The following is a 23,981-nucleotide window of genomic DNA, read 5'->3' as shown; positions in this document are numbered from 1 at the left end:
AAGACTACCCCTGTTAGTTAATTTGAGCACAGATCTGTAGCTGACTATAGGCAGAGATGTGCAAACACATGCATTATCAGCAGCCCAGAGTCTGGATCAAAGGCCTAAATGAAAAACTCTGTCAGTACAATATTTACCAAAGATTGCTGTTGTTCACAAGACTTACAGCTTTGCCCAGGAACCTCAAACATCTGCATGTAAAGACTTTAAACGGCCCGAGGAATTTCATTTATATTTTAAAACTAGTAAGTCGGTTGGCTGGAAAACAGTTTTATAGAACAAAACCAGCTGTTTGATATGTATGACGGAAATACAGAAATATTTCTTAAGGAAGTTCTTCAGTATTTATGCAGGCAAGTATCTACCTACCTATGGCTCTTTATAAAACAGTTGTTTATACACTTCTGTGCACTTGCAAAACAGTTAAACATGGATATGATGTGTAAGAAACTGGGCACATCTCATTCAAAATTGATGGTGTAGTTGGGGAGCTAATTATAGTAAAATTGTTTTTTACTTTATGTGTGACGTGTCCACAGTGAGTGATGATTTATAATGGACTGTGGTTGAGGAAGGGTTGGGTTACTACCCGGTCAAGTCACCATATAATTTTCATAATCTGTGTGCCTGTCTTTTTGTTCCCATGCAGCACAATGTTTGCTGAAAAACAATACAATGCACTGAAGGATGTGCAGAAGCATCTATGCTACTGTAGTCATGTGGACTGAGGGCGGTTATGGGAGAGACATTTATACTTTCATGGGTTATGTTGCTGTATTTTTTATTGAATGAGAAATTACATGTGAGGATAAGTGGATGAGCGAGTACACAGTTTAAACAATAGATAGAGCGAAGAGAGAAATAACCTCAGCTCATTCACAGAAAAGTTGTCTGATTCAGCTCAACAGAGCCAGCATTGTTTACAAGAAGGTTCAGTCATCTATAGCCTGAATGTGAACAGAGACTGTAGTTCAAATTTCTGGCCTTTAGCCACAAAACTGCACCGTACCAGATAGACTAACAGGCTATGGTATCTTGATTTTGAAAGCATTAGATCCAAGAAAAATAGCTATGACTGGTGAAGTGGGATGTTTCTATTATACTCAAAGAAGTCATATATTACCATATAAATGGGAATGTGTCTGCCTGGTGCTAGACGTCTCTTTTGCCAACTGATGATGAGGATGCAGCAATGATCAGCAATGAAGGAAGAAACCTCCTGATATTAGAAATGACCCTGAAGGTCAGGCAGTCGATATGAAGCAGAAACCCGTCCATAATAGAGGAGAAGACGCAGCAAGCTGCCAGTTTGGCTGGTGCTGCAGAATGAATAAGAGATAATCAAGATGGTAAACTCCCAGGTCAAAGAGCACTCAAGAGAGTATTATGGGGAAACTAGCTTTCCCTGGTGGATTCTGTGGTTAAGACAAAAAAAAAAAAAAAAAAAAAAAAAAAAAAAAAACCACAATAGAAATTTCAGTGAGACGAATGCAGCTGGTCAAAGCTTGAAGGCTTAGCAGATGTTTATCGCTGCTTCACGTTCACCTGTTTTGTCTGAGACCATTTGCACTAACCCTCTCATGTATCTGAGAGATGAGACTTTTCACACCTATGTCAGAGCAGACTTATAGTGCCAACTTTGAGGAACCACTGATGCATTTTAAAAATGCAACTGTCATCACACACATCAGCTGCTAAAATCAGCAATGTTTCAGCCAACTTAGGTGTGAAGACTTTCCTAAACAAACATTCAGCTAATGGTAAAGCAGCTGGTTTGTTTTTAGAATCCTCATTAGCATGAGCTTTATCTGTAGCTATTATAAGTGTCCGTATACTTAAAGGAAACCAATTATGCTCATTTTTAAACCTCATATTTTCATTCCTGGACTCTGTATGCTCCTTATTTATCTTAGCAGCCCCTCAATCCACCCAGAGTAACCAGCGGTTACCATTTGAGGGCTCCGAGTCCACCCACTGTCAGAAATAAACTGTTCTAGCTGCTCCGTTTTTAAGGTCAAACACCCTTCTTCTGCTTGGCTGCACTTTTTAAACAAAAGAAATAAACACCGAGTGTGTGGGGCTTCCTCTGCTCACCTGGTTCTATTAAATTCAATATAATTTTATTTATACAGCACCAAATCACAACAACAGTCACCTCAAGGCGCTTTATATTGTAAGGTAGACCCTACAATGATACATACAGAGAAAAACCCAACAATCATGTGAACCCCTATTAGCAAGCCCTTTGGCGACAGTGGGAAGGAAAAACTCCCTTTTTACAGGAAGAAACCTCCGGCAGAACCAGGCTCAGGGAGGGGCGGCCATCTGCTGCGACCAGTTGGGGTGAGAAAAGGAAGGCAGGATAAAAGATGACTCAATGACATCACACAGAGGGCAGAAAAAGCTGGTCAGAGCAGTGTGACGGTGGAACTGCTGGCTCACATGAATTATCCGTCTTTGAAATTCTGGCCCCCTCTAATATTAACATCCACCACTGCATAATAAAGCCTTTTAAATTCATCGATTATGCCATGCCCTCGAGTTTAATGCCAATTACCTTCAATAAGAGTCAGCCCTTTATTTCAACTACGGCCTACATTTTCACATGAAAGCACTAGCTCGCTCTGTTAGCACAGAATCTGAATAGAAGCAGATCCCTCTGCAGTTTTCAGCACAGAGAGGGGAGGGGAGACCTCTGTGTGTAAACATGTTTGTGTATATGCTGCTGTATGTTGAGGAGAGGGGGAGATGGCAGCTTGCCACAGTGAACTCTCTGACCAGCCCCCCTCCCCTCCAGCTCCCTCAGCAGCTCTGAGGCCAGCTTCGGGATGAGAGCCATGCGCAGCGAGGCTCAGGCACAGCTCAGCCCAGCCAACTGGAACGCAGTCGCTATGTAGATTTCTGGGATCTTTCACAGTGTGTCAGATTACAGCGAGCCTCGTCCTGCGCTGCCTGGCTGGAGCATCCTCTGCTCACGCTGCCATGCCAAGGCCTTTTTGGGATCCACGTTTAAGTGTCAGCAAACACACATTCACAAATTATAAGAGGATGCCAATTAGACACAAGACACACGTAGACTACAAAGTGGAAGCTTTTAACTACTTCCCCTTGCAACCAAATGGATCCCCGAAGGTGTCGCCGAGCACACGTAAGGGTTTACCGACGAAGAGAAACAAAGAAATCTGGGACACCGCATTGATCTAAATCTTTCTAGTTAATCTGCTGCCTTCATGGACAAAGGCGAGGCATGCCAGGACTGTGTGGAGGCTGGGGAACCCAACAGTGTGAGACTGCTGCCATCCAAAGGATAGCTGCTGTATTACAAACCAGTCGATTCAGTAATTGTTACCAAAAATAAAAAAATAAAAAAAAAAATTAATGATTTCCTTAATTAGAGAAAGTGCTTCAGTAATTTGAACTTCCACAAACATGTTTGTAAGCTTTAAAAAAAAAAAAAAAAAAAAAAAAAGACTTCATCATCTGTATGATTAAATATTCCTGACCCCATGTGGAAACAGCAGGAAATGTAGCACCATTACAATAAAGGGCAACAACAACGGATTCAGAATTTCACAAATAAAGATTTGAAAGAATTTTATTATTGAAACAAAGATCATCTCAGTCCCAGTCCCTTATGGTTTTCAAAAAGCGTGCTTTGGGTTTTAGCGCCAACATTTCATGACTGTCCTCCAAAGCCCTCTTTGCTTATACAGCAGCATGTATATACTGAAGGGAAAAGGAAAAGGGGGGAAAAAAAAAATCAAAACCTATACAAACAGATCATTTTGGCACAATCAACTCGTACATGGTAATCCTGTGCTGGCATATTATTACCAGTTTGCTCTCCATTGGATCAAAATATCTTTCACTGATAAACTCATTCACGATGGATTTTGACCAGAGAGGGAAATACAGTAATCATGTCTGAATCTTTGTAGAAAACAAGGTACAGTAAGAGTGACTGAAAGTCTTTGTTAAAAGGTGTAACGCTCGGTGTTGCAGAGTGTTGATACCAGTAACAAAACATTCCTCCTCACAGACTTCCGAGTCCCAGATCCAGCCTCGGTCTGAACCCGGCAGCATTTCTAAGTTCTGAACTTCATGTAGTGTTTGCATTAGGAGCAAGATGAAAATCTGAAACCTGACAAGTCCAGTGCGAAGCTCTGACCCCTCACAGGGAAACACTGAAGAACTTCCTACTGGATGGTAAATCAGACAAAATTAATGAGAACTGGAAGCGGGGAATTCTGTGATGTTGGCAAAGTTCCTTTGCCAACATTTGGTAGAGCGTTTTGTGTCATCCCACTCAGTAAGCACTTTGGTATACATGCTGGTCAGAGTCATGTCTACTCGATTACATGATAATACAGTCGGACTAAGCCTCAGCGTGGATTTTAATATCCTTGGGCAGTTTTTTTTCTTCAAGTAAAGATACAAAGACTGTTCATTGTAACTCATTCATAAAGCATGCACTCGGATGGACAAAGAAGTGTGTCGATTGGACAAAACCCCAAGGTAACAGCAAGATCAGAAGAAAAAGTGCAGATTCTCCATATTCACGTAAAAAGATCGATATAAGAAACGCACTTGCTGACGGCGCTCAACGTTTCTCGGGCATCTCGACTCGATGCTGACCCGGGAAACTGATTTTTTGGGTCGCTCCCTGTAAATACTTGACATCACACTTGGAAAAAGGCAAAAAGTGGTTCTCCTCTGAGCAGGAGGTCCACCGGGCTCCACTCGGAAGATGAACAAAAATGGCTTCATCTTAACAGTCGTCTCAGATGGACTAGCATGCGGGAAGATTAGCAGACAAAAACAAAAGTAAACGTGATCTGAACACAACTGAAAGTGATAATGGTGCACAAGCCGAAACTTCCAAAACTTCCCGGAGATGAAAAGAAAAAGGCTTTAGGTCTGCATCCCGTCTGCTTCAGCTTACAATTCAAGGATCTTCCGTAGTGCGAAGAAGGGTAACACTGACACCGAGCTCCTCAGAAAACTCGGACACATTCTGTTGCTACAAAAGCCGTAATAAACGGGAAAGACGATTCATTAACAGCAGAGAATAGTTTCTCACTGACGCAATAACTGAACCACAACTTAGGACCACTGCAGGAACAGAGCTCGGGAGTTCGTCCTGAAGGACCGCAAACCCGAGCCCCCCCTCCTTTAATACGCGTGCATATGATTTTAGAAACGAAAAGCTGAACGCACAAACCCGCGTGTGACCGTGCGCACCGGTTTCAAATGAACAGTAATATCTGCATCTCTTTAAAAGAGATAAATAAAGAGAATAAAGTTATCCCAAAAGACTGACAGACGGGCAAGGCAGCTTCTGGATAAAATACAGGCAGACATTCAAAATGTGAGAACAGAAGCTTTAAAGTACTGATACAGAGGAGTGTAAAACAGACTCCTCCCCCATTTTAATATCCAAAATAAATACAAAGAAATAGAGGTTCGACATCTCAACCATTCATTTTTCACTAAGTGGGGAAAACTTTTTCATCATTCGTTTAATTTTTTCTCAACTCAAAAACAAATTCATTGCATTTGGCATTCAATCTGCAGCTTTCATCTCCGTGTCCCTCCTGTTCCCAAAGCAGGAAAAAGAATTTGGAAATCTCCCAAGAACGTGGCAAAGTTTCCATGTTTGACACTTTCACATCTCTGAACTATAAGCAGGGTGTGTAGAAAAACAGACCTGCACAGAGCCACATTTTCTGGATGCACACCAGGCTTCGCCTCATCTCCACAAAAGAAAAAACAAAAGAAAAACAGAGCGTGTCCCGCTTGGTTCCCACTAGAGCCTTTGGCCCCGATGAGAGGAATACTCCCTTCATGGCAATTTTTTTCTTCTTCTTTTCTCCCCACACAAGCAGAATCTGGAGCTTTCCACCATCTGCTCGGCTTCCAGAGATAACAGGGAACACAGTCTAATAACCACTTTTAAAGTTGCTGTTGATCGTACTCCGCAATGAGTTTCTTAATGTGCGCCAGTTTGTTGTGTAGATATTCACAGCGGTTCTTCTCTTGGCTGTAGTTTGGATTAGTCTGCGATGGAAAAAGCACAGCGTCAGAATCTGATAAACCGCTCACACACTTCATCATCAGCGTCAGTCAGAGCTACAACCTACCTTTTTTATTTTACGATACTCTTGAAGTATTTGATTGTGAACCGTCTGTTCAAAGAAGGAAAGAGTTTAAGTCATTTGTCTTCACATTAAAGGTAAAAGCGTTGTGTTTATTATACGGTTACTCGTGGTGCCGTGGAATCTTTCGCGTCTCTCTCGGGGTATTTACCTTGTACTTGTCTGTGCCGTGTTGGAGCTGTTTCAGCTCATTATCAAGCACCGTGAACTGCCGGGTGATGCCCTCTATTCGAGCATGTAGTCCCCGGTACTCGCTGTACTCGGCGTTGAAATCATTTTTATACCTTTGACGCTGCTCCGGAGAGCTGATCACTGTATATTTCCTAAGGAGAAGAATACAGAAAAAAATATTACTGAACAAGAAGAGCCCAAACTACCAAGGACACTCCCTGTCTGGGCAGCATTTACTTTGGATTTTCTTTGTTTTTTTAAAATGTACTTTTACATTGTCTGCAGTAAAAAACAGATGACACAACTCACAGCACAGTTGTAAGAGTCAGAGTTTCTCAGTTACAAGGCTTTTGTCAGTTTTCCACAAATAAATCATCGAGCTGACCTCGAAGACCTCAGTGGATGCGAGCCAAATTTGAGTGCATTGTTAACATGACCCCAACGTTTTATAAGAATTCTTTCAAAACTGTGTTTACAGACAGAAGGACACACAAACTTTACCAGAACCCAGAAATATAACCAACAAAAATAAGTTGTGAGGAGTGAGAAGAATCAATATCGGCTTTTAAGTCTGACGCTGCGGGAAAAGTGCAACTTAAACCGTAACCCAAAATATGTGTCATCACGTCTGCGTTCATGTTTGAGTTGTGGCTGTGAGGAGGAGGAGTATAATTTTTGTGTCTCAGCCACAGCTATGGAGCTTGGTGGCAAAAGGACAAAAAAGTAATGAGCGCTTTCTGAACACCAGCACGCACCCGTCTCCTTTACGTCACGTCTCACCACCAATGGGACGGTGAACTATCTCCTCTCCTCATGTGTGACTCACGGTGGAGGCTGTCTCATTTATTCTGATGAGTTTAACAAGAAGAAATTTGTCAAAACTTGAATACTCACAATAAATAGTCTGCCACTTCAGGTGAAGATGAAGGAATACTGGTACTGTTACACATCCCATTAAGATCTGAAACGAGAACACACATTTGAATAATCTCAATGTGTCATCTGTGCAGGTCTCTAATGCAAAAGCAGAGAAACGTCAGTATGACTGTTATTTGTATTTAACTATCATCTTTTCTGCCAGTGAAATTAACAGGCGTGCATTTGAGGCACAAACTCGAACAGCAGGGGTCTCAGTTTGTTCGATAAGAATAAGACTCGTCACATGATGCATCACCTACTCACAGTGATGACTAACTGGAGAGCATCCAAATATCAAGTATCACTTTTATTCAGAAATCCACATCTAACGCAGTAAAATACTGTGTGTGTGTGTGTGTGTTGTTCTCACCTGTGCTTCTGTGTGGAATACTGTTGCTTTTGAGGTTTCCTAGGCTCGTCTCACAGGCTCTATTAGGCTCCGACACACACTCGTCACGACTTTTCCTCTCGTTTTCCTGCTCCTTCTCCCTCACCTTGTCTTTATCTTTGCTCTTCTCTTTGTCTTTATGCTTTTTGGACTTCTTTTTAGACTTGGTGTTTAAGGAGGAAGAGCTCTTGTCCCGCGGGGCCTCCAGGATCGTGTGTCTGGGGGAAGATGTTTGAGGGAGCGAAGGCGGCTGACTGAACCTCTCGGGCACCGCAGATTCCTGAGAGTCACAGTCGCGTCCATTGTTGCTGGAGTCATTGCTGACGTCCGACAATGCTTCAAAAGGACGGGGGATGTCGAGCATGGGCAGCTGCTGGGAGCTGGACGGCGTGCCGCCATCTGGCGCTGAACCCACCACTCCCGACGGCGTGCTGCCTGCATCGCCTCTGCCATTGGAAGAGCTGATCTTGCCATTAACCGGGGGTGTTGCAGCCTTGCTAGCGAGGTGCGATATCCTTGGCTTTTTGTTGGCGAGTGGGTCGATGAAGTCGGCAGCGGGCCGTTTCTGGCGAAAACAAAACAGTTTTAGTTTCATACCTTAAAACAGCGTTTGATATGAAATAGTGTTCCAGGTGAAATCAGGCAGGGGAGAGACTAATGAGAGCAGAAAGCAACATAATGAAAACGACAAGACTACAGAGTATTCGAGGAAGAGCACTCTTAGCAGCAAAGACACAATGAGGACTGTGCTTCCTTTTCACAACAGCAGAGATTAGATTACAGACAGCCCTGTTTGACCCAGTCCACTCTGAAGACTTTGGGAGTGGCAGACTCGATGACTTTGTTTGCTCTCCTGACTTGGTGGTGTGAAACAAAGGCAAAGAGCCAGTGAAGAGCTCAGCTTGAACCTCCCAAGCTCTTCTAATCTTCTCCACACAAGGCACCTTTGACACCTGAGATCAAAAGTCTCCTGAGATGACAGCCGGAATAAAAAGACTTCTTTATGATTAGCCATGATGGAGGAGGCTAGACTTTAAGTTTCATGTTCATCAGTGTGGATATGCCTTCCCATTGTTCTGTAGCACTCCCTGATTCAGACCAGACCCAGCTCAGGTTTATGCTGCATTACCTGCTGTGATTCTGTCTTTTTACCAATGCAGCTAAAAATGGAGCCCGGAGGCCTGTGTGTGTATTCATATCTTTGTGGGGACCAAAAATTGTAAGTTGACTATGCTTGTGGGGGACTAACAACCCGTTATAGGGACAAAATGCTCGTCCCAACGAGTCTGAAGGCAATTTTCAGACTCAAAATGTGGCTTTAGTGTCAGGGTTACAATTCGGTTATGGGCAGGGTTAGGGTATTAGGGTAAGCGGCTAGGGAAAGCATTATGTCAACGAGATGTCCTCACTAAGATATGGAAACGTGTGTATGTGCGTGTGTTTACAGAGGGAGTGAGCGGAAAGGAAGGGGCAAACAGTAGGTGTCTGAGGCAAGAACAGCTGAGTGGAAGGAGCTATTAATAAAGCAGAGCCTCTTCTCCTCCCTCTGCTTAATGGAAGTGTAAATAATGGTAAATTTAGACGTCTGTACAGACCTAACAGGACAGGCAGTATGAAAATATCAAAAAATTGTTTAGGCAGTAAGGCAGGAAAACACAATTTCACGCAGATATAGTATACCCAAGAAGATATTTTGTATAATAACAAAAGTTAAGTATTCATGGAAACGTGTATATTTATTTAAAGATTCTAGGGGAGCTTCTAATATCCCTTAATGCGTAATTCTGACCAGCAGCAACCACTTAAGAAAACATTTACTCCAAAAGGCACTTTGGAAATTCACAGAGGAGGATACTAAGAGGAAACATTTATACTTTTGCAGACAGCCAGATGATTTAGAAAAACCCTCCTTGGGAAATACCAGACACCACCAGACTACTACAACAACAGTCCGGGGGTCAGGCTGCAGTGTTTGGTAAACTGGTGGAAATGGAAAGAAACGCTCCAGTACACACATTAGGTGGAAATAATCTTACCCCTATTCCTCCTGCCTTTCTACAAGGTTGCTGGAAACATACAAAAGGCTTAAGCATGCTTGGGTTACACATTACGCTTTGTATTTACACTGAATTTTTTTCCCTGCCTGGTCTGTATCTCAAACAGGGGTTTTCTATTCTTACATGTAGCTTCCTCCGTCTTAACCAGCCCTTTATCGTGGTCTGATCACAGGAAGAGACTTGTTATTAAATGTTCAGTCAGTAACGAGGAGGAGGAGGCAGAGGGAAACAGCAGATGAGGCTTTAGGAAAATGTGTGGAAGTGAGAGACGGGTTAAAGGAAGAGGAGGCTCACTTGAGATGGAGAGCAGCTGGCCAGCTCTTTCGGTGGGCTCTCTGGTGGAGGTGCAGAGCTGTTCTGGGCTTGTTTCCTAAGAGAGTTCATGCACACAGACAGAGACAGAGCCAAGAAAATTTAATATAGTTTATGCATACCTGCAGTGCATTAAAACTCTTATCTATCCAACTATCCTGGTGAGTTAAAGCAACATATGCACTGGCAGCAATGAGGGGCTTAAAGTGCAGGAAAGTGATCTCTTTCAACCTCAGCGTTTGACCAGACACTTCCACACCACTAACACGCTTCTCAGGTCTGAAGCAATCATGGGCTCATAAAGTGTCTTTGAAATTACTTAAACCCTTACAGCTTAAAATCCCCTTTTCTAAGCATACACGGCAAAAAACAGAAAAAGAAATCTAGCTGAAATTGATTCTGTGACAAGCAAATTGTATGTACGAGGACTTCAAAGACCTGAGACAGTCACACTGAGAAGCTCACAGGGTAGCTATGACAACTGAGTGAAGGAGGAGGTACTTGAGAGCAGCATTTAATTATCTACAGAGAAGGCAAAGTTTCAATAATAAAATCTGTGCACATTTTTAACATTTAATGCTTTTTAATCTCTCAGTCACTGCAGTGTGTTTATTTAACGGCTGAACGGTTTTGGCAGCAGCTCGTGCACGATGAGCGAGAGAGTGCCACGACACTCTGAAGTGACGAAGAAAGTGGTGCCGCTGCTCACTTGGGGATGGACGCTTGTTGTGCCGGGTTACATTTATAAAGAGGTTACTTTTGCATGCTCCGACAATAACAGAACGTCGATTTAAAGGCAAACGAGCAATATTTACACGCCGATCGTAACTGCCTCCATTACCCACGAATCATTGCACGGCCAGGTATGAACAAGGATAAACGGTGCATGCTACGTGCAACAACGTACACTTTCTGAGAAGCATAACTACACGTTAGATTGAAGCATCCCACGGCTACTGCGATTGGCCCGTCGATTCTCCCTGTGCATTTCCAGCTATGTTTAACGTTGAAGTACGATATCAGTGACAGGGCAACAATCAATGCCTCAGTAATCATCACTGTCAATATACAGAGGGGAAAAAAGTCACAGGATTTGTTCCTATCGACTGGCACCGCACGTGTAACAGCAGGACACGACAACAATGTTGACCACTTAGGTAGGATACATCACAGGCTCTACAAGGTATTCCCCACAGATATATGAATCAGTCCTTAAAGTTGCTTTTTTGAAGCGGAACCTCAGTCCACTGACCTGAGCAGAGTTCCAACGCTGGCTTAAACACTAGCAGTAAAAACAGAATTCACTGGACAAACACCACATGTGGCCATAAAAATAAAGACGCATGCAGAGATGCTCTTGCCACAGCTGAGGACTTTATCAGTAGGGGGCAGTTAGGTACACCAAGTCTCGTCAGTGCCGCACCCTTGTAAAAATCAAGCCGTGTGTGCGTGTGAGTGAGAGAGAGTGAGTGTGCAGCTGACACTCAAAGGCAGGCAGGAGTGAGAGCAGTGAGACAGCGGGCTGAACCTTGGACAGGTGCCACTTCACACATAGATCAGCATGGGCTGGAACACTTGCATCATGTGCGCCCCACTCATGTTGCTGTGCGACTCCTGCGTGACTGACTGCATTAGCTCCAAACACTGGAGGAGCCACGGAGGGGGAGGTGGTATTTAGGTGGGAGGCTGTTTGCTAGTCAGCTGATAAACTCCCCCAAAAAGAGCTCAAAGTACAGTAAAGACACAAATGGGCAGCAAGCATGTACGGATGTTAAAAAGAAAATACAAGAGCACACACACGAAATACTGACTAGACTTTCCGACAAAAAACTGAGAACTGCTGCAGTGCATGAGACTGCGTGTTGCATTATGAACACTCAGTGTTAATATCCTGGCTGCCTTCAGGTGTGGGCACAGTTAAGGTTACTGTGGATAATTGGAGCTATTCTGGAGTCCACTACATAAACACAAACTGAGGACTGAATGTTGCTGGTCTATATATAGCCGGTCGGACGCTCGCTCCCTCGCTGGCTTGCTTTTCCTCGGCGTTCCAGACCATGAGAAACCAGATTTTTCCACCGGGACGGAAGCCAGCAGCTCACGCTGTTAACAAATACAACTCTAAGAGGAAATTCAGTGGAATGCAGAAATCTTCCTGGGGCACAGAGAAAGTCGAGCACATTGATACCTCCCAAAAAAAAAAAAAAAAAATCCTTAAAGAAAATAATTTCAATCCAAAAATATCCTTATACATGCAACGATCACGTCTCATAAACGACACAAGGAAAATATTAAAGAAAAATAAGCATGCATAGATATTAAACATTACTTCTATGCGCCGTAAGACTTTAAACTCATAACCATCACGCTGGCGCTTAACTCCCGCCAGAAATACAAACAAGGTGCTTTTCAAGATTTTTAAGCCACAACACGTGAGATGAAAGTTAAATCTACTGATCTACCAGAAATGCTGCTGTACAAATGAACACTGCTACAGTATCAGAGCCTTCTAACTGCTGGCATGCTATCCCACTGAACACACATATTCATTGTAACTGCTGACATACCTGAACAGAATTCTCTTGAGAAGCTGCTGGTCTCCTTCTGTGTAGCCTGGCCAGTCCTTCTGAATTTCCTTATACAAAAAGTCCTTTAATGTGAAAGTGTTTTCTCTCCCATTCAGGTTTGCAACCTATGAAAGGAGCAGAAATCTCAGGTGAGCCCAGCTACTATCAAAGTATCAGGAAATCTACATGATGGCCAAGTGTGTGTGGGACCTGTTGCAGGTGGCTATCCAGGGAGTCTTTGTCTAATGGCGAGAGACCATCCTTCTGCAACCTCAGGATCAGCTCGGGCTTCTTGTAAGGCTTGAGAGCCAGCAGGTGGACGAGGCGCTCTCGGAGCGGCCTGTGCTGAGTTGCGCTCTTCTTCAGCGTACTGCTCGAGATGATGACGGGTCGAGACGTCCTCCGTAAGGGGGCGACATCTGAGAGTCCAGGTGCCGGTTTCCGGATCTGAACCTTCTTACCTGAGAAGAGTTAAAACGCACAGACTGATGTTACACATTTTAACGGATCTTTCAAAGAGCAGTCTTAGGAAAACCGTCTGCAGTTTATTTACGAGTTACGACGAGACGCTCGTCTTATGATGATTTTAATTATAAGGGGTGTTTATTTATCACAAATAAACACAGTGTTAGAAAAATGAGTCATCAGGTTGCTTTTTGGTTGGCAGCCAGTGTATTTTATTTTCTTAAGAACAAAAACTGCAATTTCATCACAGCATCTTTGGACACAGTGGCTGTTAAAGGCTGGGAGAGCTTGCAGATGACTCATAGGTGACGCATTGTGAAATGATCTTAAGTTCAAGTCTGTGTGGCAACACTAAACTTCCAGCAAAAAGCAGTGATCGCCATCTCCCAGTGACACCTTGCTTTCGGATCACCTGGTGAGACCAACAGCCCGTTTGCTTCCTAGCACGCGGACCGAGCGTGCTTGACTCAGAGCCTCATGGTGAACAGGCTCACACTAGATTTCTTTTTTTTGTAGGCAGTGAGGCAGAGCCGCTGCGGCTTTCTGCTTCGACTGACACTCAGGGCACTGCGGTGCGGCTCTGATACCAAAACAGAGATTCAGGAAGTGGACGTGTTATGTGTGGATGTGCCTGGGGGCATTTCCTCCTCTGTGTGTTTTTAAATTACATTCAAGGAGAAATGGATCAGTGCGTATGAGCCTTTACAGCAAGCACGCATGCTGTTACCGTGAAAGTACACTGCCGTTCAGACACAGGTCACTTTCTGTTAACGCTTCATTCAGATAACCACAGCGAGGAAGCTCAAACACTGGTACAGTGAGAACCCATTCACCAGCAGAGCACGGGCCAAGTGTGGGTGTTTGCAGGGAAATATCGCTTCACACGAACCAAAAGCTCAACACTGGTAGTCTTACTAGTCTGTGTGAGTAGGAGACTCTGAAAATGACAGACCAACAGTTGGTATTCATGTGTCATAGTATCGCGTTTTCTCACCTACGTATCGTCCCCCAGGCTTGATGACGATGGCACTCCTGCTGCGAGTCTCCTCCTCAACCTGGGCCATGCTTTCCTTGGCCTTCTGGTAGGAGTCGTCTGTGGCACATACTGTAATCTTGTCCTGGATCCCACCCAAACAATCCAGCTGAATGCTCCCTTCACTGCCAAAACAAAAAGGAGGTGGTGAGAGAGGAAGACGGAGAATGGACAGAAGTTTGAACTGGAAAAAAATCCCATTAGAATCCCTTTTATTGGAGATGGGGAATAAGACACTTGTGATACATTTAAACGAGTCCTACTTTAAAGTATTGCAACAGTGTATTTATAACATTAAGTATTAAAGACTATTTTCACTACTCCACCCCTTCACCGTGCATTCCTGCCCACATGAGAGCCATTAAACCCCCCGGAGGGCACAACTATTATTTTTTCAATTTCCAGCCAACTGTGGGTTCCCACAGTACGACTCACTGCGGCATCAAATCCTATTCTTTCACAGACTTTCCGGCTCCCTTTGATTAGGATTTGGCAGAAAATGAGATGGTGCTAGCACAGTTGATGGAAGCTGAGCTCTGTCATTTGGGTTTTAGACTGCAACTGGAGGTTGACGAGGATCAAGTCGGAGATTCGAATTAACTCCAGCTGACCCACTTTTTAAAAATACTTTGAGAACAATGGGGTCAGAAACTTGACAAGTACAAGATCCTTGTAGTTCCTCATTCTGTTCCTCCATTTCCTTCCTCGTCGACGCACACATCTGCCGGCATTAATTTGATTCAGTCACAGTTTGCGGACGTTATGTGTCGAGTCTTTCCCACCTCTACTTGCTGGGATGGGCCCGACCACCCATGATTGAAGTTTAACTGTACTGGAACACCAGATAGCTTAAGTTCTTACCTCAACATTATTTTGCAAGAATATTTTGTTTAATAACTCAATTTTGGGTTAACTCGACAGAACAATGTCGTCACTCAGCTCGCGGCACCTTTTCATATTTAACTGGAAAAAGATGAAGAACGATTGAACCATTTACCAAAGTTCATAAAAGTCACAGCGTCCCGGAGCCGAAGCCCCGATTGTCTTCATCTATGCTGCCTGTAAGGTGGTGAATTGAGAGACCTGATGATTGGCCTCAGGTCCCGAGTTCAACAGTATTTCCAAGCAACAGTCTGCCTGAAAATACTCATTAGATAATTGAAGTCCAAAGACTGCTGACTATTTACACATGGTTTAAATATGTTGACAGAACATGACATTCCTAGTGCCAGTCCCAAGCCCGGATATGTGGGAGGGCTGTGTCAGGAAGGGCATCAAATCAAACATGCGGATTCATCTGCTGTTGGAGGACTGACTCCTTGGGTAATACACGAGCGACCGTAGGCACCTTCGTGTATTTACATAAGAGAAATTAATAAGAAAGCACTGCTTGTGTTTGCGCTCTTCACCTGGTGATGTACTGCTGGATGCAGTCGAAGCTGCCCTGCGGGTTATCTCTGCCCACATTCGACAGGTAGAAAGTAAAAGTTTGGAGTTCGCTTGAATTTTCTGAGCGTGGTATTGAAATTTTCTGTTGAAGACAAAAACAAAACAAACGATACATTAACTCAGCATGAAAGTAAAAAATGCATTTCACAAAGGTCTGATGCATATTACAAACACGTTTAACATTCTTTCCAGACACTTTTCCTGTATGTTGTTTGCATTGCTGTAAACAGGATGTCACTGTGGTACATAATATTTAAGAAAAAAAAAAGCTTATAAAGCTCCAGGGGTTTTCTGCTCATTTAAAAACCACGCAAAATGCATGTAAATCTACCACCTTGTGTTTCTACGGCATTCATTCACAACTACAGAGTGTTTTAATTGTTGTCCAAACGCACCACTAAAATATGTTAGCAGAACAACTATGGTAGGTATTTCTGCAGTCTGTGGCTTTGGATGTAGTTGCAGTGCGCACATACTACTCTGCCCCCACAAAAAACCCTCCTCCAGCACTACAGGTGTTGGTTATAAAAGACTGAGGTGAACGTAGAATTAACCACCGTCATCTGGCTAATAAGCCTCTTATCATAAAGCAAAGCTTCTGGATACTTTGGTTAAGTAGAGGAAATAGTTTTAGAAGAGAGCCGAGATTCAGATGTTGCGTTTTTCCTTTAAAGTAGATAGAGCAAAACTACAATAGTGCCCAGTGTGAATACAGCTGACATTTTAATGCAGTGGAAAGACACAGGCTGGTAATCATCTTAAAGGGCAATGTGTAGAGTGAGCGGAGAAAGCACGGGGCGACACCCAAACCTTGGCTGACACACTTCTGATTCACCTCAAAATGATTTTATTATGCTGTGAATTCAACAGTGAATTGATTCGTCGCGTAAAGAAACTTCTTCACTAAAGGAGCGCGAGCGGAGGCAGAGGTTTGTGTTTTAAGCACATCTGACCAAATTCAAGTGGTGTCACCGCCAAGGACTGTGCATCACACTGAGCCAGTGCGACAAAAGGCTGACGTTACATATTTGGTGGTTTTGGACACCTAGCAGAGGTCCTCTTGATTGGTGAGCAGGTTACTGCTGGTGACCCAGCCTCGATCCGAGGCTCTGCCTGTGACTCACAGGCTCCTTAATCAGTGCTGGAAGTCACATGCAGGCGGCTAAACCGTTTTACCAAAGACAGAAAGTGTGGAGGCTGCAGGTGACACAATCACCTGTATTTTCCTACCTCTAAAAACTGTTCCATAACTCTGAAAACAGCTTTGTTAACAAAAGGGAAAATGATCATTTACAAATTATAGCACACTTTTTTTGTTAGTTATCTGCATTAGCCCAGTTAATTAGCAGCAGTAACACTGACCACCCTACTACACTGTACAGCCTGTATTTACAAAGAGAGAGCAGGGACAAGATCAGGTGTAAGAGGAGGGAAACTCAGAAGTTCCTTTCTTATGGAACAAAATATGACTCAAGTGCACAACAAGATTTATGAAGAGTGAAGTACACCGCCTGCGCTCAGAAAACATCACAACTGTAAGAAAAACACCCATAAAACCAGCCACACCTATCAGCACCATCTGGTGATTGTGCTCACATCCACGTTTGTCCCGTTTAGGAAATCTGGCCCTATATGTACTCAATGTTCTTGGTCCATTTTGTAATGAGCCCCGACCCCATCGCTCGTCTTTACAGATCAACCGGCAGTGTTGCCATTGCAACAGAGACAAATGGACGCAGCCCCATTATGACTCCAGCACCCACATACTTACTTGTACTTGCAATAAAACTCTGGCCTACAGCAAACAGGAAAAATACAGACTATGCAGATAAAAGCAGCTTACTCTAAGATCAGTAAGGGCATTTCTATTGAGCGTTTCATGCTCGAAAATGCTTGCTAGCTTTGATGGCAACACATCTCCAGGCTTTCAGCACATTATAAAACCCGTTACGGCAGTTTAAGAACACGAAATGCACGTGGGAAGAAGATCAACAATGATACAGTATGTCATGGTGTTGAAAGACACCTACATATCCAGTTTAAACATACTGTACGTGTGTCACGTTTAGTTGAAAGAGCAGCAGATCGATGTGTTGACTGTGAATCCAGATCTAATTAAGAGGCACCGGAGCTGACTGAGAGGCAGGGCACAGGGGAGTGACTCAGTGACTCAGTGACTCACGCTGGAGAGGATGAAAGAGTGAGAAGAGGCTCCTCCACACCAAATGGCTCAGGCTCCACGCTAACAAACTGTCGAAACCACCACGTGGACGTAGGGCTGCTCGATTATGGCAAAAATGGTAATCACGATTATTTTCACTGAAACTGAGATCTCGATTATTTGACGATATTTATTTAACCCTTTAAGACCTACTATAGAACCAAGTCCGTCAGAGCTTATATTATTTTTTTACATGTTGTAGTGCCATTTGTGGGAGCATTTCAAGTTGCTATACAACTGTTATAGCCCATATTTTAATAATATGTATGCATTAAGTCCATAGTAACTACATTAATTGCAAAAAAGTGCAATAAACTACAAAAAAAATTGAAAATAGTTTTTGTTTTTTTACATATATTTCTACTTGGAGAAATTTAAGAGGTTTATCCCTCAAAACTTTAAATACAAAAAAAAGTTGCAAAAAATAGTTTACAACAACAGGAAATTTATTTTGAGTGTCTTCATAGTTTTATTTTGGAGATAAAGCAATTTTTATATACTGCAGGAAAAACAAAAAAACAATCCTATGATGCAAATTTGCAAAGAAAACAGCAGGTGCATCAAAATAAACTATTTCCAGCTGTGCAATTTGAGTTCTAAGCATCACAGAAACTATTCAGAAAAGTCAAACATGACCAGTATAGGCTTTTAAGGCCTACAAGTAAAAAAACCTACATTTTCCGCGAAAATGACGTCACTTCCAGTTTCGGGCAGGAAATGGCGGACATGCGATAGTTAGCGGTGACGTCTGTTTCAATGTGCGAAGTGTTATGAACAGCTGATCGGATCGGCAAAGCGTGTTTCTGGAATATTATGTTTTTGTTCCTGCAAGCGCTTTTTATGCAATTTTTGAAAAGCTTTATGTGGAAGGAAACCCTGACCGAGGACAAGCTGATGGCATAAGATGCAAGTACAACTCCTCTGGTTTCATATGCAAAAAAATAATAATTATTGCGCTAGCTTACACGGTTCAGGTTCTACAGGGATTTAAAAATAGTTACACAAAACGGAGCGTGCTGCTCTGACCGGCTTTAAAGGGTTAACAATAACAATGTATTGAATAATGGCTTTAAAAAATTATATAAAATAGTGTGCAACACCACTGAAGTTTTTTTTACCTCTCTTTTCAACCAACAGCAGTCACTCTCTCCTCTCCAAATAACTTCTGCTTAGCTTTCCGAGCTTCCCTCGGGTCCTCTTAATTAGCGGTCTCCAACCTTTTTTGCGCCACGGACCGGTTTATGCCCGACAATATTTTCACGGACCGGCCTTTAAGGTGTCGCGGATAAATGAGGGAGGGGCTAATAATCGGCTCAGTCATTTATAATGATCGTTGAAAGCCCAGATCGTAATCGTGATTAAAATTCAATTAATTGAGCAGCCCTACGTGGACACATGAACGAGCACCGCTTCTAAAGAAAGTTATCACTGTTGAGATCAAAACCTGACAAGAAACGCCTCCCACCAAGACCGAGTCTTTGGTAAATCAGATGCACAGGTGACAAAGTGTCTTTGATCACACTGAGCAGGCACGACTAGATATGGATGATTTTTTTTTTTTTAATTTCTTTTCTTTTTTTTCTTTTTTTAAAAATATATGCATTAAGTAGAGCCAACATTTTAATAATACATTAAATAAGTTATGAACTTTTAACACTCGAACTGAAAAATGTGACTGCAGATCCGGTTTGGTCAGAGTACCCAGAGCTCCGGTCTGCATCAAGACTAAGAGGCTAACTGGGTTAAGTTTTATTTGCATGGTTAAAACCTTCCAATTATTAAAGCTTTGAGAGCTTTAGCACAAATCAAAGGAATACAAACAAAGAAACATTTTAAAGAGATTACCCATCACCGCCTTGTGGGACCGTCTGATGTTCAACACACAACCAAATTAAGTGCAGTTCTTCGCAGTGTTAAAAAGGATCTGAAAAATTAAATTAAAAAAAGAAAAGAAAAAAAAAAAGAAGAAGTTTTACAGAGACAGGGATGCAGCAAATTCACCAGTCCCTTTCATTTTTAATCAAGCCAAAACCCCACAAACTTGATATCCACACCTCTTATCAAGGTGAGAAGAGAAGAAAGTCTGTCAGTGTCAAATCTTTGGCTTAGAAAGTATTAATCTATTTATTTTTCTTAAATTGGAGACACCAAGATTAAATGGATGACACTATTGACTTGTTCAGCTTCAAGCCAGCCAGAGAGCTGTCCAAATCCTCTCCAATTGAGCCGACTATGCTTGACTAGAAATCATGGTGCACGGTGGCCGATATCAGGAGCAGAGCAAGAAAGTCATGAAAAACAGTGATTCATGAGGAGAGACACGATGGATCTGGGGGAGGATAAGAAAACAATAATACCCCCGCCCCTGGATCTAATAATTGACCCTCCAAGTCCCTTGTTAGAGGGACAGCAATCAAACCCTGAATGGAAATGTGAAGGGCGAATTCTGCAAATCCACAGTCAGCCCTTACCCTGGGCACACCCACGAAAGCAATACAACAATGAAATCTGGAAACATGAGCCAGTCCTGCTGCTGATACATGTGCTGATAGTTTACAGTGTGAGGTAGCAGGCTTATCTGTATCCGTTCGACTAAGATATGCATAATGATAATTTTTCCTTGCACTCTGCATCCATAACACAAACAGGCATGGTATTTTTTACACGTGCTGCGGGGGGAGGAGCCAGAAACGCCGCTCATCGAGCAGTTAATGAATCCGTTATGAGAATTTCTGAGTATGTGGGAGAAGCACAACCTGCAGCAAAACATGTTTTAAAAATAATCTGGGGGCAAAGCTACTGAATGTTTCAGCATTTTCAGATTTAACTGTCCTTCCTGGCTCTAGAAGATCCTGTGGAGGGGCAACTTTGGACATGAGCAATATTAAGCGATGTGTAGTCGTGAGTTTAATTAATCTTTTATCTATCTTTGCAGCAGTCTGTAATTTCTGCGCATTTTTTAAATAGACAAAATCAAACAAGAACAAGTGATTAAAATTTTTTTAAGCTCAATCTTGATGACTTTGCTTTGTGGGATGATCAGTGTGCAGGAAAAACTCTGGTACTGTACATCCACCACCTCTTCTGAAGAATTCATAAAAAAGGATGTGTGTGTCACTTTTACCAAAACTGCATTTTAGGACAGAATATTTCTGCAGCCAGAATGAAATATGAGGGAGAGACGTCTCATCATCCAGATCAAAGTTTTCCATGTTTTATGCAGCCAGCGTTTGTGTTTTTTGGCCATTTAAAATATGAAACCTGTCTGGAAAATATGTCTCCCATTTCGTTTCTAGCCTTTTGGATTTTCCCCCACTTTTCTAAAAAGTATGTGTGCAAACTCTGTCAGAGCTGAACCAGATGAATGAATCTGAGTGAATGAATATTGGATCTCTTGACAGCCAGGCCATCTGTTCTGTAATTCAGTCACTTTCACACTTGTGACTTGCATTCTCATCTTAACACCAACAGATTTTTTCCCTGAGCAAGCCTGCTGCATCATAACTGCAGCCTGAAACGACCGGCAACAGACAGCAGGACCTTCTACAGAACATGTGACCAAATGTGTGTTAAGTTAAAGACAGGTGGGTAGGTAACGCCTACCATGACGCTTCTTATAAAAACTGCAGCGTCACATTGAATAATCAGCCTGTAAACTGGAGATAAAGCCATCTTTCCACAGCAGACGTGTTCATACACATAAAATAAATGAGCATTAAATGAAAGAGCGCCTGGCTCCATGGTTCTGCAGTGCACCAAAATACTGACAGCAGGCAGGAAAGCTTGCTACAACTCTAAATACAAGGCTATTGTGCATAATGTTATAGCAAGAATATTAGTTCTAAATTTTAAAAACAATGCAACCTGAAATACTAAATACTTGGCTATACTTGAGCTACAGCAGTGGTCCCATCTGCTGCTTTACAGGCGTTTATAAGACTACATACATAAATGATGAATGGGGAGCTTCTGCAGACTCCGGTCTGTTTGTGTACATCAGGAAACAACTCGTGGATACAGTCAAGAAAAACGTCTTGCCCTGAAAATATTTTTAACATATTTAGAGCATTAAACTTCCATAAGGAGACACATATTGGCAGATGTTTTGTTAGCAAGCAGGTTAATATAAAAAAAAAAAAAAAAGTGTGCTGTTAGAAAGTATACCAGCCACCAATCTATTTAACTTTGTCCATCAGTAGAAATTTAAGTTCTGTAATTCAGTGATGATCGTCTGTTTTATTTTAACCATTTTTCATGTTAAAGTTCAAACATTCATTGTGCCTGCTGAGACCTGCTGATATGGGAACTGTAAAGCTTATGAGGAGGCTGCCTGAGTTTACAACGGAAACAGTAAGACACATTTTAACCACATTTCTCAATACGGTGCCAACCTGTGCCGGAGCTTTTTATATCACGTTCAGTGACCGAAGATAACCTGGTGTCAAAGCCTTTATATAAGCCAACAGCCTGGGGTGCAGACGAGGCAGTGCCAATGAGAGCAAGTGTGTAGGAGGGCAGGATTAAGACAGATGTATGAAGCATCATTATGGATAAAGATGCTAGAAATCTCTGGTTTTGTGGGTATTGTGACCACGCTGGCAGAACAGAAACACCACTTGGGACACAAATGCACTGCTAATAAAACATCTGGGCATGGCAGACACTAAGGTTTCCAAAGTAGAAGAGCAAATAGACAGTATGCATGTCAGACGGGGCAGGCTGACACACGTCAAGCGGGCATGTTGCCTTTAATGGAAGAAGCTGCTTGTGCAGAGTTCATCATTGTCGGACAGTTAGCTGCTGATACAAGGAGCGCTGGCACCACGGTGACATTTTTATATCATGGAAAGGCACAATTAAATTATAGGATTTGAAGGAAAACGTCAGTGCGTTCTGCTTACTTTGTTTACTCCACTGTCCGCTACTCGTTTTGCATTAAGAAAGAAAACTGGGCACTTTGCATGGCACTGCTTGCTGTACCATGCAAACTACACCAATACTCATGCAAAATATTATCAGGATGTCCTAAAAACTCCCTGAAAAGCCTTCAGTTAATCCAAAATGCTGCAGCAAGAGTAGCGACAGGGACTAGAAAGAGAGAGCATACTTCTCCTATATTGGCTTCCATTCATTGGCTCCCTGTTAAATCCAGAATTTAAAATCCTGCTCCTCACATACAAGGTCTTAAATAATCAGGCCCCATCTTATCTTAATGACCTTATAGTACCATATCACCCCATTAGAGCACTTCGCTCTCGCACTGCAGGCTTGTTGTTTCTAGAGTATTTAAAAGTAGAATAGGAAACCAAGCCTTCTGTTTTCAAGTCGTTCTTCTGTGGAACCAGCTTCCAGTTTGGATTCAGGAGACAGACACTAGCTCTACTTTTAAGATTAGGCTTCAAACTTTCCTTTTTGCTACAGCATAGTTAGGGTTGGATCAGGTGAGCCTGAATCTTCCCTTAGTTATGCTGCAATGGGTGTAGGCTGCTGGGGGATTCCAAATTCATTGAGTGATTCTTCTTCAGTCACCTCTCTCACTCACTATGTGTTAGTAGACCTCTCTGCAGTGAATCATACTTTTTATTCATCTCTGTCTCTCTTCCACAGCATGTCTTTTATCCTGTCTTCCTTCTCTCACCTCATCCAGTTGCAGCAGATGGCTGCCCCTCCCTGAGCCTGGTTCTACCAGAGGTTTCTTCCTGTTAAAAAAGTGCTTGCTCATAATGGGTGACCTGATTGTTGGGGTCTCTGTGTTACTGTAGAGTCTTTACCTTACAACATAAAGCACCTTGAGGCGACTGTTGTTGTGATTTGGTGCTGTGTAAATAAAACTGAATTGAACTATTAAGTAGTTCAATCTGACCATTTTTCAGTTTGGACAAATAAATCTAACAATCTAATAAAATAAAATCAGAAAAGCCTCAACTCTGGTTAAAATAAATACAATTAATTTTTCAAATTTCAAATAAACAAAATTAGATGTGATCACTTTAATAAGTGCACTTTAAACTTTAACTCAGTTACAGTTTGTACTAGAGACAAAATTCAAAAGAGATTTGGAAAGTGGAGATGATCAATCTTAACAGGACATTCGGGGTCCTGTATGATACTTAGATGATAAAACTATCAAACATCATTCGTTAGAATTCCCACTGTGGACAAACACATGACTGACAAAGAGTACACATGAAACACAAGCCTTCCTTTATCTTGCTTTCATAATATGTCTGAATATAGGTATGAAG

At 42.4% G+C, this 23,981-nt stretch overlaps 1 protein-coding gene across 1 annotated transcript in view; it reads right to left on the bottom strand.

Moving 5' to 3' along the window:
- Positions 1-3,566: 3,566 nt before the first annotated feature.
- ell (elongation factor RNA polymerase II) overlaps positions 3,567-23,981 on the bottom strand; it is a 36,716-nt gene continuing 16,301 nt past the window's right edge. The window contains exons 3-12 of the mRNA XM_085348619.1: positions 15,476-15,597; positions 14,028-14,191; positions 12,779-13,029; positions 12,569-12,693; positions 9,984-10,059; positions 7,615-8,197; positions 7,221-7,287; positions 6,307-6,478; positions 6,141-6,185; positions 3,567-6,057 (exon numbers count right to left, since the gene is read on the bottom strand). Of these exons, the coding sequence (XP_085204745.1) occupies positions 5,953-6,057; positions 6,141-6,185; positions 6,307-6,478; positions 7,221-7,287; positions 7,615-8,197; positions 9,984-10,059; positions 12,569-12,693; positions 12,779-13,029; positions 14,028-14,191; positions 15,476-15,597 (1,710 nt within the window). The 3' untranslated portion in view covers positions 3,567-5,952. The remainder of the gene's footprint in view (positions 6,058-6,140; positions 6,186-6,306; positions 6,479-7,220; positions 7,288-7,614; positions 8,198-9,983; positions 10,060-12,568; positions 12,694-12,778; positions 13,030-14,027; positions 14,192-15,475; positions 15,598-23,981) is intronic.

The sequence above is a fragment of the Diplotaxodon limnothrissa genome, linkage group LG23 (genome assembly GCF_057381915.1).
Source record: "Diplotaxodon limnothrissa isolate DT_005_m linkage group LG23, D_limnothrissa_male_GT1.1, whole genome shotgun sequence".
Classification (NCBI taxonomy): domain Eukaryota; kingdom Metazoa; phylum Chordata; class Actinopteri; order Cichliformes; family Cichlidae; genus Diplotaxodon; species Diplotaxodon limnothrissa.
Note: the sequence above shows the minus strand (reverse complement) of the source record. Positions and strands in the feature narration are given on the sequence as shown.